The sequence below is a fragment of the Anomaloglossus baeobatrachus genome, chromosome 1 (assembly GCF_048569485.1).
Source record: "Anomaloglossus baeobatrachus isolate aAnoBae1 chromosome 1, aAnoBae1.hap1, whole genome shotgun sequence".
Taxonomy (NCBI): Eukaryota; Metazoa; Chordata; class Amphibia; order Anura; family Aromobatidae; genus Anomaloglossus; species Anomaloglossus baeobatrachus.
In genome coordinates, this window is record NC_134353.1 from 765,434,632 (window position 1) to 765,453,507 (window position 18,876).

The 18,876-nt window shown below is 41.7% G+C and overlaps 1 protein-coding gene across 1 annotated transcript in view; it reads left to right on the forward strand.

Moving 5' to 3' along the window:
* Positions 1-18,876, forward strand: part of SUSD2 (sushi domain containing 2) — a 384,373-nt gene that overhangs the window by 227,368 nt on the left and 138,129 nt on the right. Inside the window, exons 13-17 of the mRNA XM_075324313.1 lie at positions 3,764-4,030; positions 7,158-7,334; positions 10,296-10,497; positions 12,882-13,033; positions 16,348-16,515. Of these exons, the coding sequence (XP_075180428.1) occupies positions 3,764-4,030; positions 7,158-7,334; positions 10,296-10,497; positions 12,882-13,033; positions 16,348-16,515 (966 nt within the window). The remainder of the gene's footprint in view (positions 1-3,763; positions 4,031-7,157; positions 7,335-10,295; positions 10,498-12,881; positions 13,034-16,347; positions 16,516-18,876) is intronic.

Below are 18,876 nucleotides of genomic sequence, written 5' to 3' on the forward strand. Positions count from 1 at the left end.
ATGTCGTTTGTCCTCTTTATGTTTTCTGTTAAATATTGCGACTAGCCCTTATTAGTCCATATCTGCACAGTGGTAGTTTTTTGATATATCCATTAATCCTATGTACTATCCATGTACTGGGTAGCAGTATACTGTCTACCATGTGTAGTAGGTTGTTGGTAATTAATTATATGGCGTTTCAATACTCTGTAATGCTTTTGCAGTGCAGGGTATGATATCAGTCAGTCACACACAGGCAAGAGGCATGTTAGAGTTCCTGCTCAAGGCAGGACCTTACTGGCCACTCTACCTAGGTGACCGCGCTGCCATATTTTGGACTGTCATTACCATGATTAGAAATGGTTATTACCAGGAATAGATAGATAGGCAGCAATTGGTAATAATATTTAAAATTTAACTTTTAATTCTATTTCTTAAAATGACTCAAGGTCTAAAATATTTTTCACCCGTGAATAGTGACCACACAAATAGACGGACACAAGCAAGTTGAGTATTCAATTCAATAGGTATACAGAACCATATTAGAGAAAGAAAAGTCAGATATCCAATACCCTCATAATCAAGGGGTAGTGTAGTTACATAAATATATCCGATTTTTTACCTCAAGTTGCCTTTTATCATCTGACAGAAGCAGGGTCTCATATCCCACCCATCTTCTCTGACAGAAAAAATATTACCTTAATAGGGCATAATATACATTATCTATTCAGCCCAATGAAACAGCTAGGATATGCTCAATAGCCCTCCTTGTTCTCTTCCCAACGCGTTTCCTCTTATCGATTCATCAGGGGAAATTACCATTTGGAGGCATTTGGAGGCTGTAGTATGTAAAAGGTATAATGAGCTAGTGACCAGTATAAGCGGTGCTCAAGCAAAGAAAAAGACACTACTGTAAGAATCCCCAGATTTTTAAAAAGCGATATTACCTTATCAAAGGAGCATGGAATCAATATCATCCTAGATGTGTGTTTCCATACACACCGGGTCCAGGGACCGCGCTTCTTATGATGTCCATATGGATTACTAGGCCGCCGGCCTTTTTATCCGGTCTCAATTGGCCTCATTTTGAAAAACGCACCCCATGTGACCCTGGTCACATGACCATCGAGTCATAGTATCGCGTCATCTTCCCCCAGCACGTGACCATCGCGTCACGAAACTTGGTCACATGCCCGGGCCAGTTCCTGGCCAGGTGCATGCTGGACCAAGATCATGTGTATCGCGGTCACGTGATCGCTACTTGGCCGCACCTCCAAGCCCAGCTTACAACAGAGAGCGTAAGGACCAATAGCGCTAGGAGAGGGCCGCGGTCATGTGACCTCCGTTCCGACCACGCCCCCAACCTTTCATTTCAAGACAATAGAGGGTGTTTTATGGAAATAGAAAACCTAACACATCTAAAACAATCAGCGGTTAGGCTTGTTCCCTAAAGGGGATATTATATGTGGAATATAAATCAGTTTGTTATTACAACAGTAGTAGAGTGTAATGCGATTTTCCCATATGTCAAATCACAGCCATAACTCCCTCATCATGTACATCCCATATAGGGAATTCAAGTACCAAAGGAGGGGAGGATTTTATATTTAAGTATAGTCTTTTTCTTTACTTAGACTAGGTGATATTAACAAGGACGGAGCCCCGTCCAAAAAAACGGCTGATCCAAACCAATGGATTCAGAACATGGTATGGTATTTTTTGGCAAGCTCCCGAAACAGCAGGGACAAGAAATTACAATTAAGGAGAGAAGTTTTTTGTGTGTATATGCATCTTGAAGGGTGGTAGAAAGTACTTTACTTACTAGAACAGCATTGGTCAACCCTCCAGAGAGACAGAAAAAGGGGGGAAAGTCTGTCTCTCTGGAGGGTTGACCAATGCTGTTCTAGTAAGTAAAGTACTTTCTACCACCCTTCAAGATGCATATACACACAAAAAACTTCTCTCCTTAATTGTAATTTCTTGTCCCTGCTGTTTCGGGAGCTTGCCAAAAAATACCATACCATGTTCTGAATCCATTGGTTTGGATCAGCCGTTTTTTTGGACGGGGCTCCGTCCTTGTTAATATCACCTAGTCTAAGTAAAGAAAAAGACTATACTTAAATATAAAATCCTCCCCTCCTTTGGTACTTGAATTCCCTATATGGGATGTACATGATGAGGGAGTTATGGCTGTGATTTGACATATGGGAAAATCGCATTACACTCTACTACTGTTGTAATAACAAACTGATTTATATTCCACATATAATATCCCCTTTAGGGAACAAGCCTAACCGCTGATTGTTTTAGATGTGTTAGGTTTTCTATTTCCATAAAACACCCTCTATTGTCTTGAAATGAAAGGTTGGGGGCGTGGTCGGAACGGAGGTCACATGACCGCGGCCCTCTCCTAGCGCTATTGGTCCTTACGCTCTCTGTTGTAAGCTGGGCTTGGAGGCGCGGCCAAGTAGCGATCACGTGACCGCGATACACATGATCTTGGTCCAGCATGCACCTGGCCAGGAACTGGCCCGGGCATGTGACCAAGTTTCGTGATGCGATGGTCACGTGCTGGGGGAAGATGACGCGATACTATGACTCGATGGTCATGTGACCAGGGTCACATGGGGCGCGTTTTTCAAAATGAGGCCAATTGAGACCGGATAAAAAGGCCGGCGGCCTAGTAATCCATGTGGACATCATAAGAAGCGCGGTCCCTGGACCCGGTGTGTATGGAAACACACATCTAGGATGATATTGATTCCATGCTCCTTTGATAAGGTAATATCGCTTTTTAAAAATCTGGGGATTCTTACAGTAGTGTCTTTTTCTTTGCTTGAGCACCGCATATACTGGTCACTAGCTCATTATACCTTTTACATACTACAGCCTCCAAATGCCTCCAAATGGTAATTTCCCCTGATGAATCGATAAGAGGAAACGCGTTGGGAAGAGAACAAGGAGGGCTATTGAGCATATCCTAGCTGTTTCATTGGGCTGAATAGATAATGTATATTATGCCCTATTAAGGTAATATTTTTTCTGTCAGAGAAGATGGGTGGGATATGAGACCCTGCTTCTGTCAGATGATAAAAGGCAACTTGAGGTAAAAAATCGGATATATTTATGTAACTACACTACCCCTTGATTATGAGGGTATTGGATATCTGACTTTTCTTTCTCTAATATGGTTCTGTATACCTATTGAATTGAATACTCAACTTGCTTGTGTCCGTCTATTTGTGTGGTCACTATTCACGGGTGAAAAATATTTTAGACATTGAGTCATTTTAAGAAATAGAATTAAAAGTTAAATTTTAAATATTATTACCAATTGCTGCCTATCTGTCATTACCATGGAAACCATCGGTGTGATGCAGTCTCGATTGCGTTGTACCGATTGGAAGAAAGAGGGAGCTCTTTCCCACTAATAAACAGATTGATGCCACTGTCGCTACTGACAGTGGCATCAAAGGGTTTAAACGCCCGTAATTGACAGAAGCATCAATCATGGACGTTACTGCAGCGTGTCAGCTATGAGATATAGCTGACATTTGCTGATGATTTTGACGACTCTGCTAGTGAACCAGTGCGATCGTAGCTCCATGCACATACGGTATATGGCAGAACCCCTCTTATATTTATGAACCATGTTAATGTCACATCTGTGCAGCCTAAACAAGAAATTGTAAAAGTAACAAAAAAATGAATGCATTGGAAGATCTTGGTCTTACACTGAAATAACATTAATAAATTTCCGGTATGTGTCACTTCTCTCCTCCAGGGGCTGTGACAGAAGAAAGCTCACTTTTTCAATATGACTCTTTTGAACTTATCAACAGCTATAAACTAAAACACGACCCAGATTTTGTTCCGACATTTGAAATTGATGAGAGTAAAAATGATTCTTTGACTGAAGAAGCCAAAAACCTGTGCGGTGAAGATAACTTCTGCAGATTTGATGTCTTAACAACAAACAGTTTAATAATTGGCAACGCTACTAAGATGTCGTATAGCAGTCACAAAGCATTGGTGAACAGTCTTCTACCAGGTAAAAAATCTGTATCTGTTTTTTTTCAAGAACCATATTTGCTGCACACATTTACTTTACATATGTAGCCCAAAAAAGATTAGCTTCTCTCTGCGTTATGGCTGGAGCTGCCTCACAATTAAATTGAGAAAGAAAGTTCCATCACATCAATGTATGTAGGGGCCGCACACCAGGCAGATTAGCAACAGGTGAGAAATGGAGTTAAAATAGACTTCTTGACTTCCCATTTACCAATGTTTTCTGGCACAAAAGGTGGCACTGATACAGCATCTTAGTTCATTTTTTTTCATAACCTATTTGCATCCACCACCTGTGCACAGTGCCTTGCAAAAGTACACCCTTTGCTTTTTACCTATTTTGTTACATTACCACCTGTGTTTGAATATTTTTGTAATCTGATTTATGTGTGATGCGACAGTACTAAGTGTCCCATAGTCTGTCAGTATGTACACACCTGTTCTGAAAGGCCATAGAGTCTTCAACACCATTAAGCAAGAGCCACCACTAACCAAACCAAGACCATAAAGATCAAGGAGATCTCCAAACAAGTCAAACACAAAGTTGTTGGAAAGTACAAATTAGAGTTGGATTCTAAAAAAAATATCCCAATCTCTGCTGATCCCCCGGAGCACCATCAAATCTATTATCATCAAATGGAAAGAACATGATTCCACAACAAACCTGCCAAGAGAGGGCCGCCCACTAAAACTCTCAGCCCAAACAAGGAGGGCATTAATCAGAGTGGCAGCACAGAGACGAAAGGTAACCCTGAAAGAACTACAGAGTTCCCAAGCAGAGACTGGAGTATCTGTTTGTACAACCACAATAAGGGCTCTTCTCCACTTGCGATTTCTATGTGCGAGTGCGATCCGATAAAAAATCGGATCGCACTCGCACCAGTGTTAATCAATGAGTCCGTGTCCTCTTGCTAAATTTTTAACGGCACGACTCGTGCTCTCGGTGAAATCGCAGCATGCTGCGATTTCACCGAGTCTCAGCTCTCGCACCCCCATGCAAGCCTATGAGAGCAAGAAAAAAGTCAGAATCCGGGTGGCATGTGCATGTCATACAGATGGCATACGCATGTCACACGGATCCTTGACACTTGCATACCGCGTCACACTGGCTACCGGAGGAATCTCCAGTAATACCAGGCCTGGCCGCGGTAACATGCACTGAACTCCGGAGCTGTCACCTGAGCTCCAGAGTGCAGCCTGAACAGCGAGCGCTAAGTGATTGATTTACTGGCGATTGCTGTTCAGTTCAGCACAGCTGCAGACAGACCGGGCTGATCTCTGGAGCTCAGGTGACAGATCCGGGGTTTAGTGCAGGTAACCGCGGCCAGGCCTGGTATTACTGGAGATTCCTCCGGTAGCCAGTCTGATGCGGTATGCATAAACACTCACATAGCACTCGCATGACGCTCGCATGTCATACGGATGCTATGTGAGGAAAAAAACACACACCATACGCAGACCACACGTAGGACATACACAGGACACTCGACTCACATTTGTAGCCGAGTGTCGCTGTGAATTTGTAAACACAAGTGGAGAAGAGCCCTGAGCCATACACTCCTTAGAGCTGGCCTTTATGGAAGAGTGGCCAGAAAAAAAGCCTTTAATTACAGCCAAAAATTGGAAGACTTGTTTTGATTTTGCCAAAAGACATGTAGGAGACTCCCCACATGTAACGAGGAAGGTGCTGTGGTCAGATAAGACCAAAATTGAAGTTTTTGGCTACCAAGGTAAACGCTATATCTGGTGCCAAACCAACACAGCTCATCACCCCAAGAACACCATCCCCATAGGGAAACATGGTAGTGGCAACATCATGCTGTTGGGATTTGGTTTAGCATCAAGAACAGGGAAAATGGTCCAAGTCAAGGGGAAGATAAACAGTGATACATACATACAAGGATGTTCTTGAGCAAAACCTGTTTCAGTCTATCAGTGATTTGAGAATGGGATGGAGGTTCACTTTCCAGCAAGACAATGACCCAAAGCATGCTGCTAATACAACACTCGAGTGGTTTAAAGGGAAACATGTACATATATTGGAGTGGCCTAGTCAAAGCCCAAACCTTAATCCAACTGACAATTTGTGGTCAGACTTGAAGATTGCTTCCCACCAGAGGAAACAATCAAACTTGGAGGAGCTGGAGCAGTTTTGCCTTGAGGAACGGGCAAAAATCTCAGTGACAAGATGTGAAAAGCTCATAGAGACTTATCGAAAGCAACTTGCAGCTGTAATTGCAGCAAAAGGAGGCTCTGCAAAGTACTGACTTGGGGGGGGGATAGTTATGCACACTGACGTTTTCAGTTATTTTGTCCTATTTTTTTATTTACTTCACAATAAAATGAAAAACAAATGTTTACAGTTTTAGGCATGCTCTTTACAAGAACTGATGCAAACCCATAAACAACCTGTGAAATTCAAGGTTTTGAGGCAGCGAAACTTGAAAAATGCCAGGGAGGTGAATACTTTTGTAAGCCACTCTATATTCTTCCTAACTGCCAATATAAGGTGTATCCAGAGCTTTAATTGGAGTTTGTGCTGTACAATATTTCATATGTATGGCTAGGAGATTGTATAGAATAAGGCTGTCTAAGAAGGTAGGAGGCTGCCTAGAAATTTGGAGAAGGGAGAAGACTCTCTCTTTACGTCTGTCAGAGGCTCTGTAGTTGAAACAACGAACACCATGGAGGGACCCAATGGACCCATTTATATCAGTGCTTGACAATCACTGCCTTAAGTCCACTATGCAGTCTCCATTTATGCTAAAAACGACAACGCAGTTGTGAACAGCCCCTAAGCCACCAGTATGTGTGGTTGTTAAACAATTGCTGGCATATTAGAAATTCATTTTATTGAGATAGTTTGATGGCAGCAGGACTAGGCTACAACACATGGACACTTTATGATCAAATATCAAGTCTGGGCTTAAATTTGGAATAATCCCCTCAATCCTCAGGGTAAATAGATTGGATAGCTGCCAGATGTGTCCTGTAGTGTTACCTTGTAGCGATAATGGGCTGCATGTAACCAAGGATAGCAATGTATAAGAAGAAGAGAACTAGCATGTATTATTTTGTAGACCTTACTTTATTTCCTTTACTTCTTACAGTGGTCACCTGCGGCAGGCTTGCTCCACCAGCAAATGGCACAAAGAATGGGACAAGTTACTTAGTTGGTTCTGTCATCATATTAAGTTGCAACAAAGGTTTTGTGATGACTGGATCTAGACAGAGAACATGCCAAGCTGATGGTAACTGGTCTGGCGAACAAACGATGTGTATAAAAGGTATGAGAAGTACTTTTTAAACTATTAAACTGCTCTATCAAGAAACCTTCCATAATTTAATAGTACAGTTGAATATACCAAACTTTATAATACATCTTATCAGAAAAATATGCTTATTTCTCCATTTATGAGCCAAGTCTTTGACTACCCAGCTACTGAACTCACCATTAGCTCAAAGAAAACCAGCTTAATGCTGTCTTGCGTAAAACATGATCGATTGCCAACATAGAGATGTTAGGTTTTATCCACTATTATACAATGAAAACAGATGTGGTCACCTGATTCAATACTGTTAGGGACAGGAAGAGCGACAATAACCACCAAGGCTCTGTACAGAGGTGCTCACCAGAAAGGAACCAGTCCAGCGAAGATCATCATAAGAGAAGGTTCTCAGGACCCATAGAAGCACAGCAGCGCGAAACGGCCATTGTTCTCTGGAGTGCCAGCATCTGGTCTCAGACTCGCTCACCTTTTATGGATGTATAATAATGCAAGGACTTTTACACAACAGCGTCTGCCATGATTCTACCTACTCTTATGATGATTACCCACTATTATATGCAATGAAGAGGGAAGGGTGGAGGAGGAGTGAAGACTAGAGTGAGAAAACAAGCAGCAGGAGGGATAAGAAAATCATGCTGAGCTTTCCGAGAAGTATTTTACCTCTCCCCAAAGCTAGATTCACATCTATGTTGTTCAGTACATCATAATGAAGAAACAGTCCCGCACCACTGGGTATTACCTTGCGGTACCGCACGTTTGCTAGGAGTTTAGCTCCAATGCATGATATCCACGGGCAGTGGGGTGCTCGTCCCAATAGAAGGATAAATCCAAATAATCCAGAAAGGAAAAAGACCGCACTCGTCCACTGTGCCGAAAATCCTCTTTATTCAAACAAGTGCAGGGTAAAAGGCAGGAGAGGGACTAGGTGCAGGCTCCTCACAAGTGATGACGGCCGTTTCGCGTTTGATTATGCTTCGACTGGTCCACCCTCATCGGAGACATCATAGCAGCTAGTCTTTTCCCAACAGCCCAGAGTCAGCTGCAAATTAAGAGATTGAGCTTGCAGAGGGGAAAATTGGCAATAATGCTGAATACAAGTTATATAATGACCAGAAATTATGTTATTCCTCATGTACACGGTGTAACAGGAATAAAGAGAAAAGAACAGGGCAATAGGGTCTTAACTGATAAAACCACTTGTGTATAAAAGTAAAGTTCACTCACCTATAGCGGTTGTGCCAGTCACAACCCCTATAGCAGCCGAAAAGGTGCTTAGCTGCAGCTCCCCGAGGAAGGCAATTTAGGTATAAAGGAGAAAATGGGATTTTCGCTGCGCACACACCAGACTATATTTATGTTCTTTTGGTCTTCTGTCCTGATGAAGAGGGCTGAGTCCCTTGAAACGCGTTGACCTGTACCTACATAGAATAAAAAAGACATAAATTAAATGTATACGAGCATTGTGGTGTGAGCGCGACGAAAATCCCATTTTCTCCTGTACACGCTGGACAGTTTATTTTGAAAAGTTCATTAAAAGTATAATTACTTTTTTCAACGTTTTTCCTTGGTAGATGTTTTTAAATTGCATACACAATATTTCTCGGCCATGCCACATTCCTCGGCAACACCTTTTTCCTTTTCTGATGTCACTTTTCTTTTCTGCAATGAGTTTCCAGAAGGTTATCTCTTGGCAATGTGACGGTCTCCTGGATGTGACTGAAGCTTTAGCTGTGGCGCTCTTGCTGTCAATGCTGATGCGGTGTTAGGCTATGTTCACACTAGAAAAATGATTTTTCTTAAGAAATTTCTTAAGAAATTTCTTAAGGCTATGTTCACACTAGAAAAATGATTTTTCTTAAGAAATTTCTTAAGAAATTTCTTAAGAGTGCACCTGTGTTAAAAAACGCACCAAAAACGCACCTGCGTTTTAGGTCCGTTTTAGGTCCGTTTTAGGTCCGTTTTAGGTCCGTTTTAGGTCCGTTTTTACCGCTGGTTGCTCCCTGCGTTATTGTGCCAATTATCTATGGCAAAAAACGCAGTTAGCTGCAGAAAAGAAGTGACATGCTCATTCTTTTTCTTAAGAAAATCTACTGAAAGAATTTTCTTAAGAAAAAAACGCAGTGTGTGCACAGCTAATTTTTTTTGCCATAGGTTTTGCTGGGGAATGTCTGCAGAAAGGTTACAAGAATTTCTCAAGAAATTTCTGCAGCAAAAACGGACCCAAAACGGACCCAAAACGCAGGTAAAAAACGCAGTGTGTGAACACAGCCTAAGAGTGAAGGATTAGTGCACCTGCGTTAAAAAACGCATCAAAAACGCACCTGCGTTTTTGCCGCGTTTTCGGTGCGTTTTTGGTGCGTTTTCGGTGCGTTTTTGGTGCGTTTTTACCGCTGGTTGCTCCCTGCGTTATTGTGCCAATTATCTATGGCAAAAAACGCAGTTAGCTGCAGAAAAGAAGTGACATGCTCATTCTTTTTCTTAAGAAAATCTACTGAAAGAATTTTCTTAAGAAAAAAACGCAGTGTGTGCACAGCTAATTTTTTTTGCCATAGGTTTTGCTGGGGAATGTCTGCAGAAAGGTTACAAGAATTTCTCAAGAAATTTCTGCAGCAAAAACGGACCAAAAACGGACCAAAAACGCAGGTAAAAAACGCAGTGTGTGAACACAGCCTTATTACGTGTACAATATGGCAGCCAGTCTACTAGCTCTGCACAGTGTTTACTTGTTGATAATCAGGAGTATTTGCAAATTTTTTCCAAGACTACTACTGTAGACTGTTGTATAAGTTGCAATTTTATTGCAGCATGTCTGATACATTCTACTCTACACACTGGATACTGTATGTTTCCCAATAGTTCTACGTCTGGAATTTTAATATTTGATGAATTATTTATATTTCAGTAAATGTTTGTAATTTGTTAGAAAGTGTTATATATTAAAATATGCCTTATGTGTAGGAACTAGATCCTGTTCAAGTCACTGTGGACAAGTCCTAGATGAATGCTCCTGTCACGCAACCTGTGAGAAACTTGACAACTGCTGTCCAGACTTCAGCCATTTCTGTGTCCGTATCGCTCCGGATTCTGGCTTGCTGATGGGAGGAAGAGATTTTGTCATTGTGAATGTGACTTTTAAAACCAGCTCAGTAGTGAAATGCAGGTATGTGAAACAAAGAACATGGAGTCAATAGTACAGGTGATTATAAGGAACTTTGTAAGGTATTAGACACCCCTCTCCCCTGCCTCCTGAACTTGCCATCCATGGGGAAATAAGCAGTTCAAGTCCATGTTGCTCAGAGGAAATTCACTGCAGGTGTCATGTGACCAGCCTATTAGGCTACATGCCCATGATCCAGAGTGCCAGCGTTTTGGACGCAGCATGTTTTAGCATGGCTGCACGTGACCTGGCTGTATAAATATGCCCAACTTGGCCAGATTGTTAACAGTGCTGATTACTGGATGGCCACCCTGCTGGATCCCCCCTACAAGGAGAGCGTGTCATCCTTACTTCTGCAACTGAAGCAGGATCGCAAAATGCAGAAATACAAGCGTCCACTGGTAGACTCACTACTGACCACATTCTCTCCCTGCAACGGAGGGCCTCAGTGGAAGCAAAAGGCAGTGAAAGGGGATGAAGTCGCCAACGCAGCTGGGCCACCAGCACCACCTCAAAAGGGAGGGATAACCTAGCTGAACTGAGGAAAACCTTCCTCAGCACGCCACAACATCCGGTACCACCAGCTGATATGGTCCGTATTAGCACCAGGCAGCATTTTAACACTAGAAGTCCCAGAAATTTCGAGCTCCACCCTGAAGTCCTGAAAGAGGGTCAAATGACCCTTAGTTCAAACTGAATAGAACTAACTAGAAACTAAATGGCTCAATGGAAAACAACAACCTCCTGTGGTGCGACAGTAATGGCCTTAATTACAGAACAAAAGACGGTGATTATAGGATGTTAGCTAAAATCCTTCAGGTCATTTGACCCCTCTCTGGGTTCCAAAGGTAGAAATGTTAAATGACCCCTCTCTGGGACTTCTAGTGTTAACAACATGATAGAAGAGTACGTGACCACATGTCTCCACATACAGTGTGATGGGCTTGTCCCATTTAACTTCTGGGTCTCCAAATTGGCCTTGTGGCCTGAGTTTGTCCTTTACGCCTTGGAGGAGTTGGCCTGCCCTGCAGCAAGTGTACTGTTGGAATGTGTATTTAGCATGGAATGAGGTTTTATCACAGACAACAACAAGCGCCTGTGCACAGTCAATGGGGACAAGTTCACATTCATTAAAATTAACCTGGTGGGGATCCCACAGGACTTGTCTGTACCTTTGGCTGAATAGATAAGTATACCAGCCACACCCAGCTATTGTTATGCTCCACCGCAGCTTATTTGTTCTATTTGCCATTACCAATGTTTTGGGCCTTCCCAATTTTAAAAAGAAAAAGAAAAAAAACCCACTAAAACAGTGTTGGCTACCTCCTCCTCTACCTGTTCCAACTACACCGCTATGTTCACCTACACCCCCTAATCAACCACTCCTCCACTTCGACCACCACGTCCTTGTTCAAGATTATTATTTTATGGTTTTTTTTTAATTTTAAGTCATTTCCCTTTCCACATTTGTTTGTAGTGCAATTGTGTTCCTCTTTACCCCATTTTGCTTCCTGGTGCAGCTCCCTAGTCCTTACTAGGACCATTGTACAGCCATTTTACAGCACCAAAGTTCAGGTTGCCATTGACTGTTTATAGGTGTTGCTGTTATGGGGGCTTTATTACTGGCTGTTTTATAAGGGGGAATGAGGCAGGCTCTGTTAGAGAAGTACTGTTCACTGTGGCTAGTGTCTTTATTTGACACTCTTATGAAGGTATGGTGTTTGTTTCTCACATTAGCATATGGCATCAAATTTGATATGCTAATGACCCTCAGCTCAGGCTCTGGTATGACCATGGCCCAAGTGTCAAGTAACTGTGATCCGATCCTGAGAAAGGATCACAGCTGTGGAGAAGACCAAGAGAGAAATCTCTCCATCTCCTCTACTGCTGGTCTGTGCGTATATCGCACTGCACTTGGATGTCATCCGAGTGCAGTCCGATGTTTCACTCTCACCCATAGAAATGTATAAAAGCAAGTGAGCCGAGACTCACAGACAATTACAGCAAGCTATCATTTTTTTCCTCAGTCTGATTACAGCTGCAGAAATCTCTTAGATATGAGCTGCCCGATTGATTAACATTGGGCCTAGGGCAATGCAAATTTTTCTCTCATTGTACTCATGCGAGTCATACACCAGTGTGACGCCAGCCTAAGCTCTGGAAGGCAAGGGTCATAATAACTTTCTATTGAGATCAGTGAGTGCATTATATGACATTGTCTGGAGTGAATGATTACACAGTCTGGAGGGAATACTGCCCCATTTACTGTCCTTTTCTTAATACATAAATCTCCATCATATATACCAAACAATGACACTATTTACAATTGAAATTAGGTTCTTATAACCTTAAAAGTTACATCACTTGTGTTTTTTTTATATTTTTAGATTTAATAATGAAATCGTTGTACAAGGTTATGTGGATGTGGATGGTACTGCGCACTGTGTGTCACCACTACTGTATGAGACGGGGCGAATTCCTTTTGAATTGTCCACAGATGGAGGAAGCACATATCCTCACTCAAGCACATGGCTGTCAGGTACTGTATGAGCTCTTTCATTATTCATGGCATTTTGACTTTGGTTACCTTTCTAGTTGAGCAAATGCTGTAAAAAGTATATTACTTTGCTGTCAGTTGATTGGATTGTCCAGGTCCTATGCTCTGAAATTTACATGCATGTGCTCCAGGTCATGACAGCACAGCAATATTACACTACGGGTTGTCTTAACAACATCAGTGACCAAAGGTTTAGAAAAATGCTTTGTAGCAGAGCATAGTCTACCAGCAAGCATATACCTTATCAAACTATTAAAAAATGTATCTTTATTAATTCATTATTATTAAAAAATGACCTAAACAAACCAACACATAAATATATAGATATTATTAATGGCTAAGAGATCCACAGTTATGACCATCTTCTAGCGGGGACCACTATAGCTACAGTGCCTTGCAAAAGTATTCGGCTCCCTTGAAATTTTTAAAACTTTTCCCACATTTCAGGCTTCAAACATAAAGATAAAAATTTGAATGTTATGGTGAAGAACCAACAGCAAGTGGGACACAATTGGGAAGTTATTGCTTATTTTAAACTTTTTAAAAAATAAATAACTGAAAAGTGGGGCGTGCAATATTATTCATCCCCTTTACTTTGTAGCGCCACTTTTTGCTATGATTACAGCTGCAAGTCACTTGGGGTATGTCTCTATCAGTTTTGCACATCAAGAGACTGAAATTCTTGCCCATTCTTCCTTTGTAAACAGCTCGAGCTGAGTGAAGTTGGATGGAGAGCGTTTGTGAACAGCAGTTTTCAGCTCTTTCCACAGATTCTCGATTGGATTCAGGTCTGGACTTTGACTTGGCCATTCTAACACCTGTATACGTTTATTTGTGAACCATTCAATTGTAGATTTTGCTTTATGTTTGGGATCATTGTCCTGTTGGAAGACAAATCTCCGTCCCAGTCTCAGGTCTTTTGCAGACTCCAACAGGTTTTCTTCAAGAATGGTCCTGTATTTCTCTCCATCCATCTTCCCATCAATTTTAACCATCTTCCCTGTCCATGCTGAAGAAAAGCAGGCCCAAACCATGATGCTGCCACCAACATGTTTGACAGTGGGGATGGTGTTTTTAGGGCGATGAGTTGTGTTGCTTTTACGCCAAACATATCATTTGGCATTGTGCCTAAATAGTTCGATTTTGGTTTCATCTGACCAGAGCACCTTCTTCCCCATGTTTAGTTTAGCAAACTTTAAACAACACTTTTTATGGATACCTTTGAGAAATGGCTTTCTTTTTGCCACTCTTCCATAAATTTCAGATTTGTGCTGTATACGACTGGTTGTTGTCCTATGGACAGACTCTCCCGCCTCATCTGTAGATCTCTGCAGTTCATCCAGAGTGATCATGGGCCACTTGGCTGCATCTCTGATCAGTCTTCTCTTTGTTTGAGATGAAAGTTTGAATGGACGTCTGGATCTTGGTAGATTTGCAGTGGTATGATACTCCTTCAATTTCAATATGATTGCTTGTACAGTGCTTCTTGGGATGTTTAAAGTTTTGGAAATCTTTTTGTAACCAAATTCTGCTTTATACTTTTCCACAACAGTATCACGGACCTGCCTGTTGTATTCCTTGGTCTTCATGATGCTATTTGCGCTTTAAACATAATACTGAGACTATCACAGAGCAGGTGCATTTTTACAGAGATTTGATTACACACAGATGGCTTATATTTATCATCATCAGTTATTTAGGACAACATTGGATCACTCAGAGATCCTCAATGAACTTCTGGAGTGAGTTTGCTGCACTGAAAGTAAAAGGGGACAAATAATATTGCACATCCCACTTTTCAGTTATTTATTTTTTTAAAAAGTTTAAAATAAGCTATAAATTTCGTTCAACTTCACAATTGTGTCCCACTTGTTGTTGATTCTTCACCATAACATTAAGATTTTTATCTTTATGTTTGAAGCCTGAAATGTGGGGAAATCTCAATAGGGGGGTCCTACTCTATATTCTGTATTTCATGTGCCATGCGGCCTCCTAGATAAAGTTAAAAGCAGAACCATAATGGAGCACACATACCTGTAACCTGTATATATAACCGCTTCTATGTTGCAAAAGAGGCAATTGTGGATAGAGGCCAGCCCAGGTCCCAGCATGTGGAGCAAGCTCTACACATACCAGGACTATATCAGAACTGACCCTCCCAGTGCCAGACAGCAACCATTGATAAAGGCGGACCAGATCCAAGTATGGTGCTTAATTAGCAATGCCTGTGGAAAGGGTGAGGCAACTGAATGTGTACAGCTACCAACAGGAGGAATATATTGCAAACCAAGATCAGGCGTTCATAGCATGGTGGTGACCAGCCACCAGACATTTGTAGCCTGTTGTATTCCTTGGTCTTCATGATGCTATCTGCGCTTTAAACATAATACTGAGACTATCACAGAGCAGGTGCATTTATACGGAGACTTGATTACACACAGGTGGATTATATTTATCATCATCAGTTATTTAGGACAACATTGGATCACTCAGAGATCCTCAATGAACTTCTGGAGTGAGTTTGCTGCACTGAAAGTAAAAGGGGCGAATAATATTGCACATCCCACTTTTCAGTTATTTATTTTTTAAAAAAGTTTAAAATAAGCAATAAATTTCGTTCAACTTCACAATTGTGTCCCACTTGTTGTTGATTCTTCACCATAACATTAAGATTTTTATCTTTATGTTTGAAGCCTGAAATGTGGGGAAAGGTTGAAAAATTCAAGAGGGCAGAATACTTTCGCAAGGCACTGTATATAGAGGCAATGGGGCAGTGGGGAGACAAGCTACAGGTTATTATTCCATTCTCACGTTTTTTATCTCTGTGTTCTCTGTATATACACTGATGGAAGCGGTCAAATTTTTGGTCAGCTCTTGTAGCTAGAAGATAATGGCGTTCTGTAGTTGGTGAAATCCATATTTTGCACTGATGGAAGAAGTTGATAGAAGTGTTTTATTTGGACGTCTGTCGAAATGTAGTTTTGTATTTGGAAAAGCTATGATGATTAGAGAAATGTCTATGAAAGGTTTCTTAAAATTATATGTATTATATTGTAAAATTATATCTATATGTATGTTCTACATATAATTTTAAGAAACCTTTCATAGACATTTCTCTAATCATCATAGCTTTTCCAAATACAAAACTACATTTCGACAGACGTCCAAATAAAACACATCAAAGCGGGAAAAATATGAAACCACCGTTGTTATTGAAATATGTAAATTTATTATTAGTGATACTGCTCTAATCACTATTCTAATGATTCATTAAGATATTTAGTATTTTATTACAGTTCATCCTGGAAAGGTATCAGAGTCAGAAAAATGTATTCTGGTGAATGAAACTAAGTGGCAGTATTACGGGACACCGAATGTCGGAGGCAACTTGACTGTTCAGTGGAACCCAGAAATCTTGCAATCAGATTTAGTAGACATTGAAGTCTGGGGCTACACAGAAACAGGTAAATATCTAATCCAAGGGTCATAATTAGTCTAAAGTGCTCAACATAATAGCTGATCCCTATATAGTTGGCTGAAAAACTCTAAAATTATTTTTTCAGATTGCTGCTCCAGTGACAAATCTACAATGTGTGAACAGTTATTAAGAAATATGTATTTCTGATAATTAGTGTTATTATTATTAAACAATTACGGTTAAATAACCAAAAGGTTATTTACTTGAATATTTAAAAACGTGAAATTGATGTTGTCTTTCTTAGGAAAATATCTACGTGTGCAGAATAATTGGGCAACTATTAGTGTGCAAAATTATCTTACTAAATGGAAAACAAATTTTTCCATCTCAGTTGTGTATTTCCTTCTGATAAAGTGAGAATAATAACCAAATAACTCAAAATGTACAAAAATACATTTCTGACATGTAAAAAAAGAAAAACAAAAACAAACCTGTGACTGTTGTAACCACCTATATTTTCAAAACAGGCATGATCCTTACATCCATGGAGTCTGTCAGTTTCTTAGGGCTAGGACACACGGTGAGTATAACGGGCTGAGTTAAATGTGATAAAAAAATCGCATTCCACTCAGACGCATGTTACTCTATGGGGTCGTTCCCATCTGCAATTTTTTTCTCAGCCCTAATCGGACTGAGAAAACAATCGCAGCATGCTGCGGGTCTAATCTGATCTGTATTCACTCGCACCGATTCAAGTCTAAGGGTGCAAGTGAAATATTTCACTGCACTCGGTTGACACCGGAGTGCAGTGCAATAATCGCATCAGCTGATCATGGAGGAGATGGGGAGATTAGTCCCTCCCTCTCCTCCACAGTTGTGATTCAATCTCAGGATCAGATCACAGTATAATGACACCCGGCTCATGCTTGCAGCAGAGCAGGAGCCGAGGATCAATAGCATTTCGCATCTGATGGTCTCGTATCGAATGCCATACACTCAATTGTCCCCAGCCCCAATCCACTGATGATCAACTTTTTGGATAGCACCAACAACAAATTCTTAATAGTGTCATCTTTAAAATCTTTACTGACTAGCTAAGCATTGGAATACTTTGATGCATGTGATGGAAAATTGTCCTGCATAAAAATCATGGTTTTCTTGAACAATGCACACTTTTTCCTGTACTGCAGCTTGAAGAAAGTGGCAGGACATTTGGGTGTTGCCTATAAGTCCATTTTTAACCCCAAAAAGTCCAACTGGCTCATCTTTAAAGGGGTGGTTCACCCATATTTTTTATTGTCTAGATCAATATTATATTGAGAAACAATGTTTCTCTCAAATATCTTGTGTTGGCAATAGTGCCTGTGAGAGGCGCTATTGCAGACCGCTGTAACCCGCTCCGGTGACGTCACGTCAAGTGCCGCACACGTCACATCCGTGCAGCCGGCTGCAGTATTCCTGACTCACTGAGCTGTGAGTGGTGTTTCACCGCTTGTCACAGCCCATCTGCTCCCTCCTCCTTCCTCCCTCCTCCCTCACAGCATAGCGCGTCTCCTGTTTTCAGCGTTCTGCTGTGAGGGAGGAGGGAGTAGATGGGCTGTGACAAGCGGTAAAACACCTCTCACAGCTCAGTGAGTCAGGAAGAATGCAGCCAGCCGCACGGATGTGACGTGTTCGGCACTTGATGTGACGTCACCGGAGCGGGTTACAGCGGTCTGCAATAGCGCTTCTCACTGGCACTATTGCCAACACAAGATATTGGAGAGAAACATTGTTTCTCAATATAATATCGATCTAGACAATAAAAAATATGGGTGAACCACCCCTTTAATAATACCAGCCCATGACTGTACCCCACCTCAGCTTGCTGATAGCTGAATCAAAGTGGAGGTCTGTGCCTGTTACTGATTCAGCCATGAGTCCATCCATCTAGGCCATCAAGAGTAAAGACCGCTTTACACGCTGCGATCTCGCTAGCGTGGGTACCCACCCCCATCGGTTGTGCGCCATGAGCAAATCGCTGACCGTGGCGCACAACATCGCTCGGACCCGTCACACTACTTACCTGCCTAGGAACGTCGCTGTGACCGGCGAACCGCCTCCTTTCTAAGGGGTCAGTTCGTTCGGCGTCACCGCGACATCACTAAGCAGCCACCCAATAGAAGTGGAGAGGCGGAGATGAGTGGCACATAACATCCCGCCCACCTCCTTCCTTCCTCATTGCCGGTGGACGCAGGTAAGGTGAGGTTCCTTGTTCCTGCAGTGTCACACATAGCGATGTGTGCTGCCGCAGGAACGACAAACAACATCGTACTTGCAGCAGCAACGATAATTGGGAATGGGGGGGCATGTCACCGATTAGCGATTTTGCACGTTATGCGACGATTCAAAATCGCTCATAGGTGTC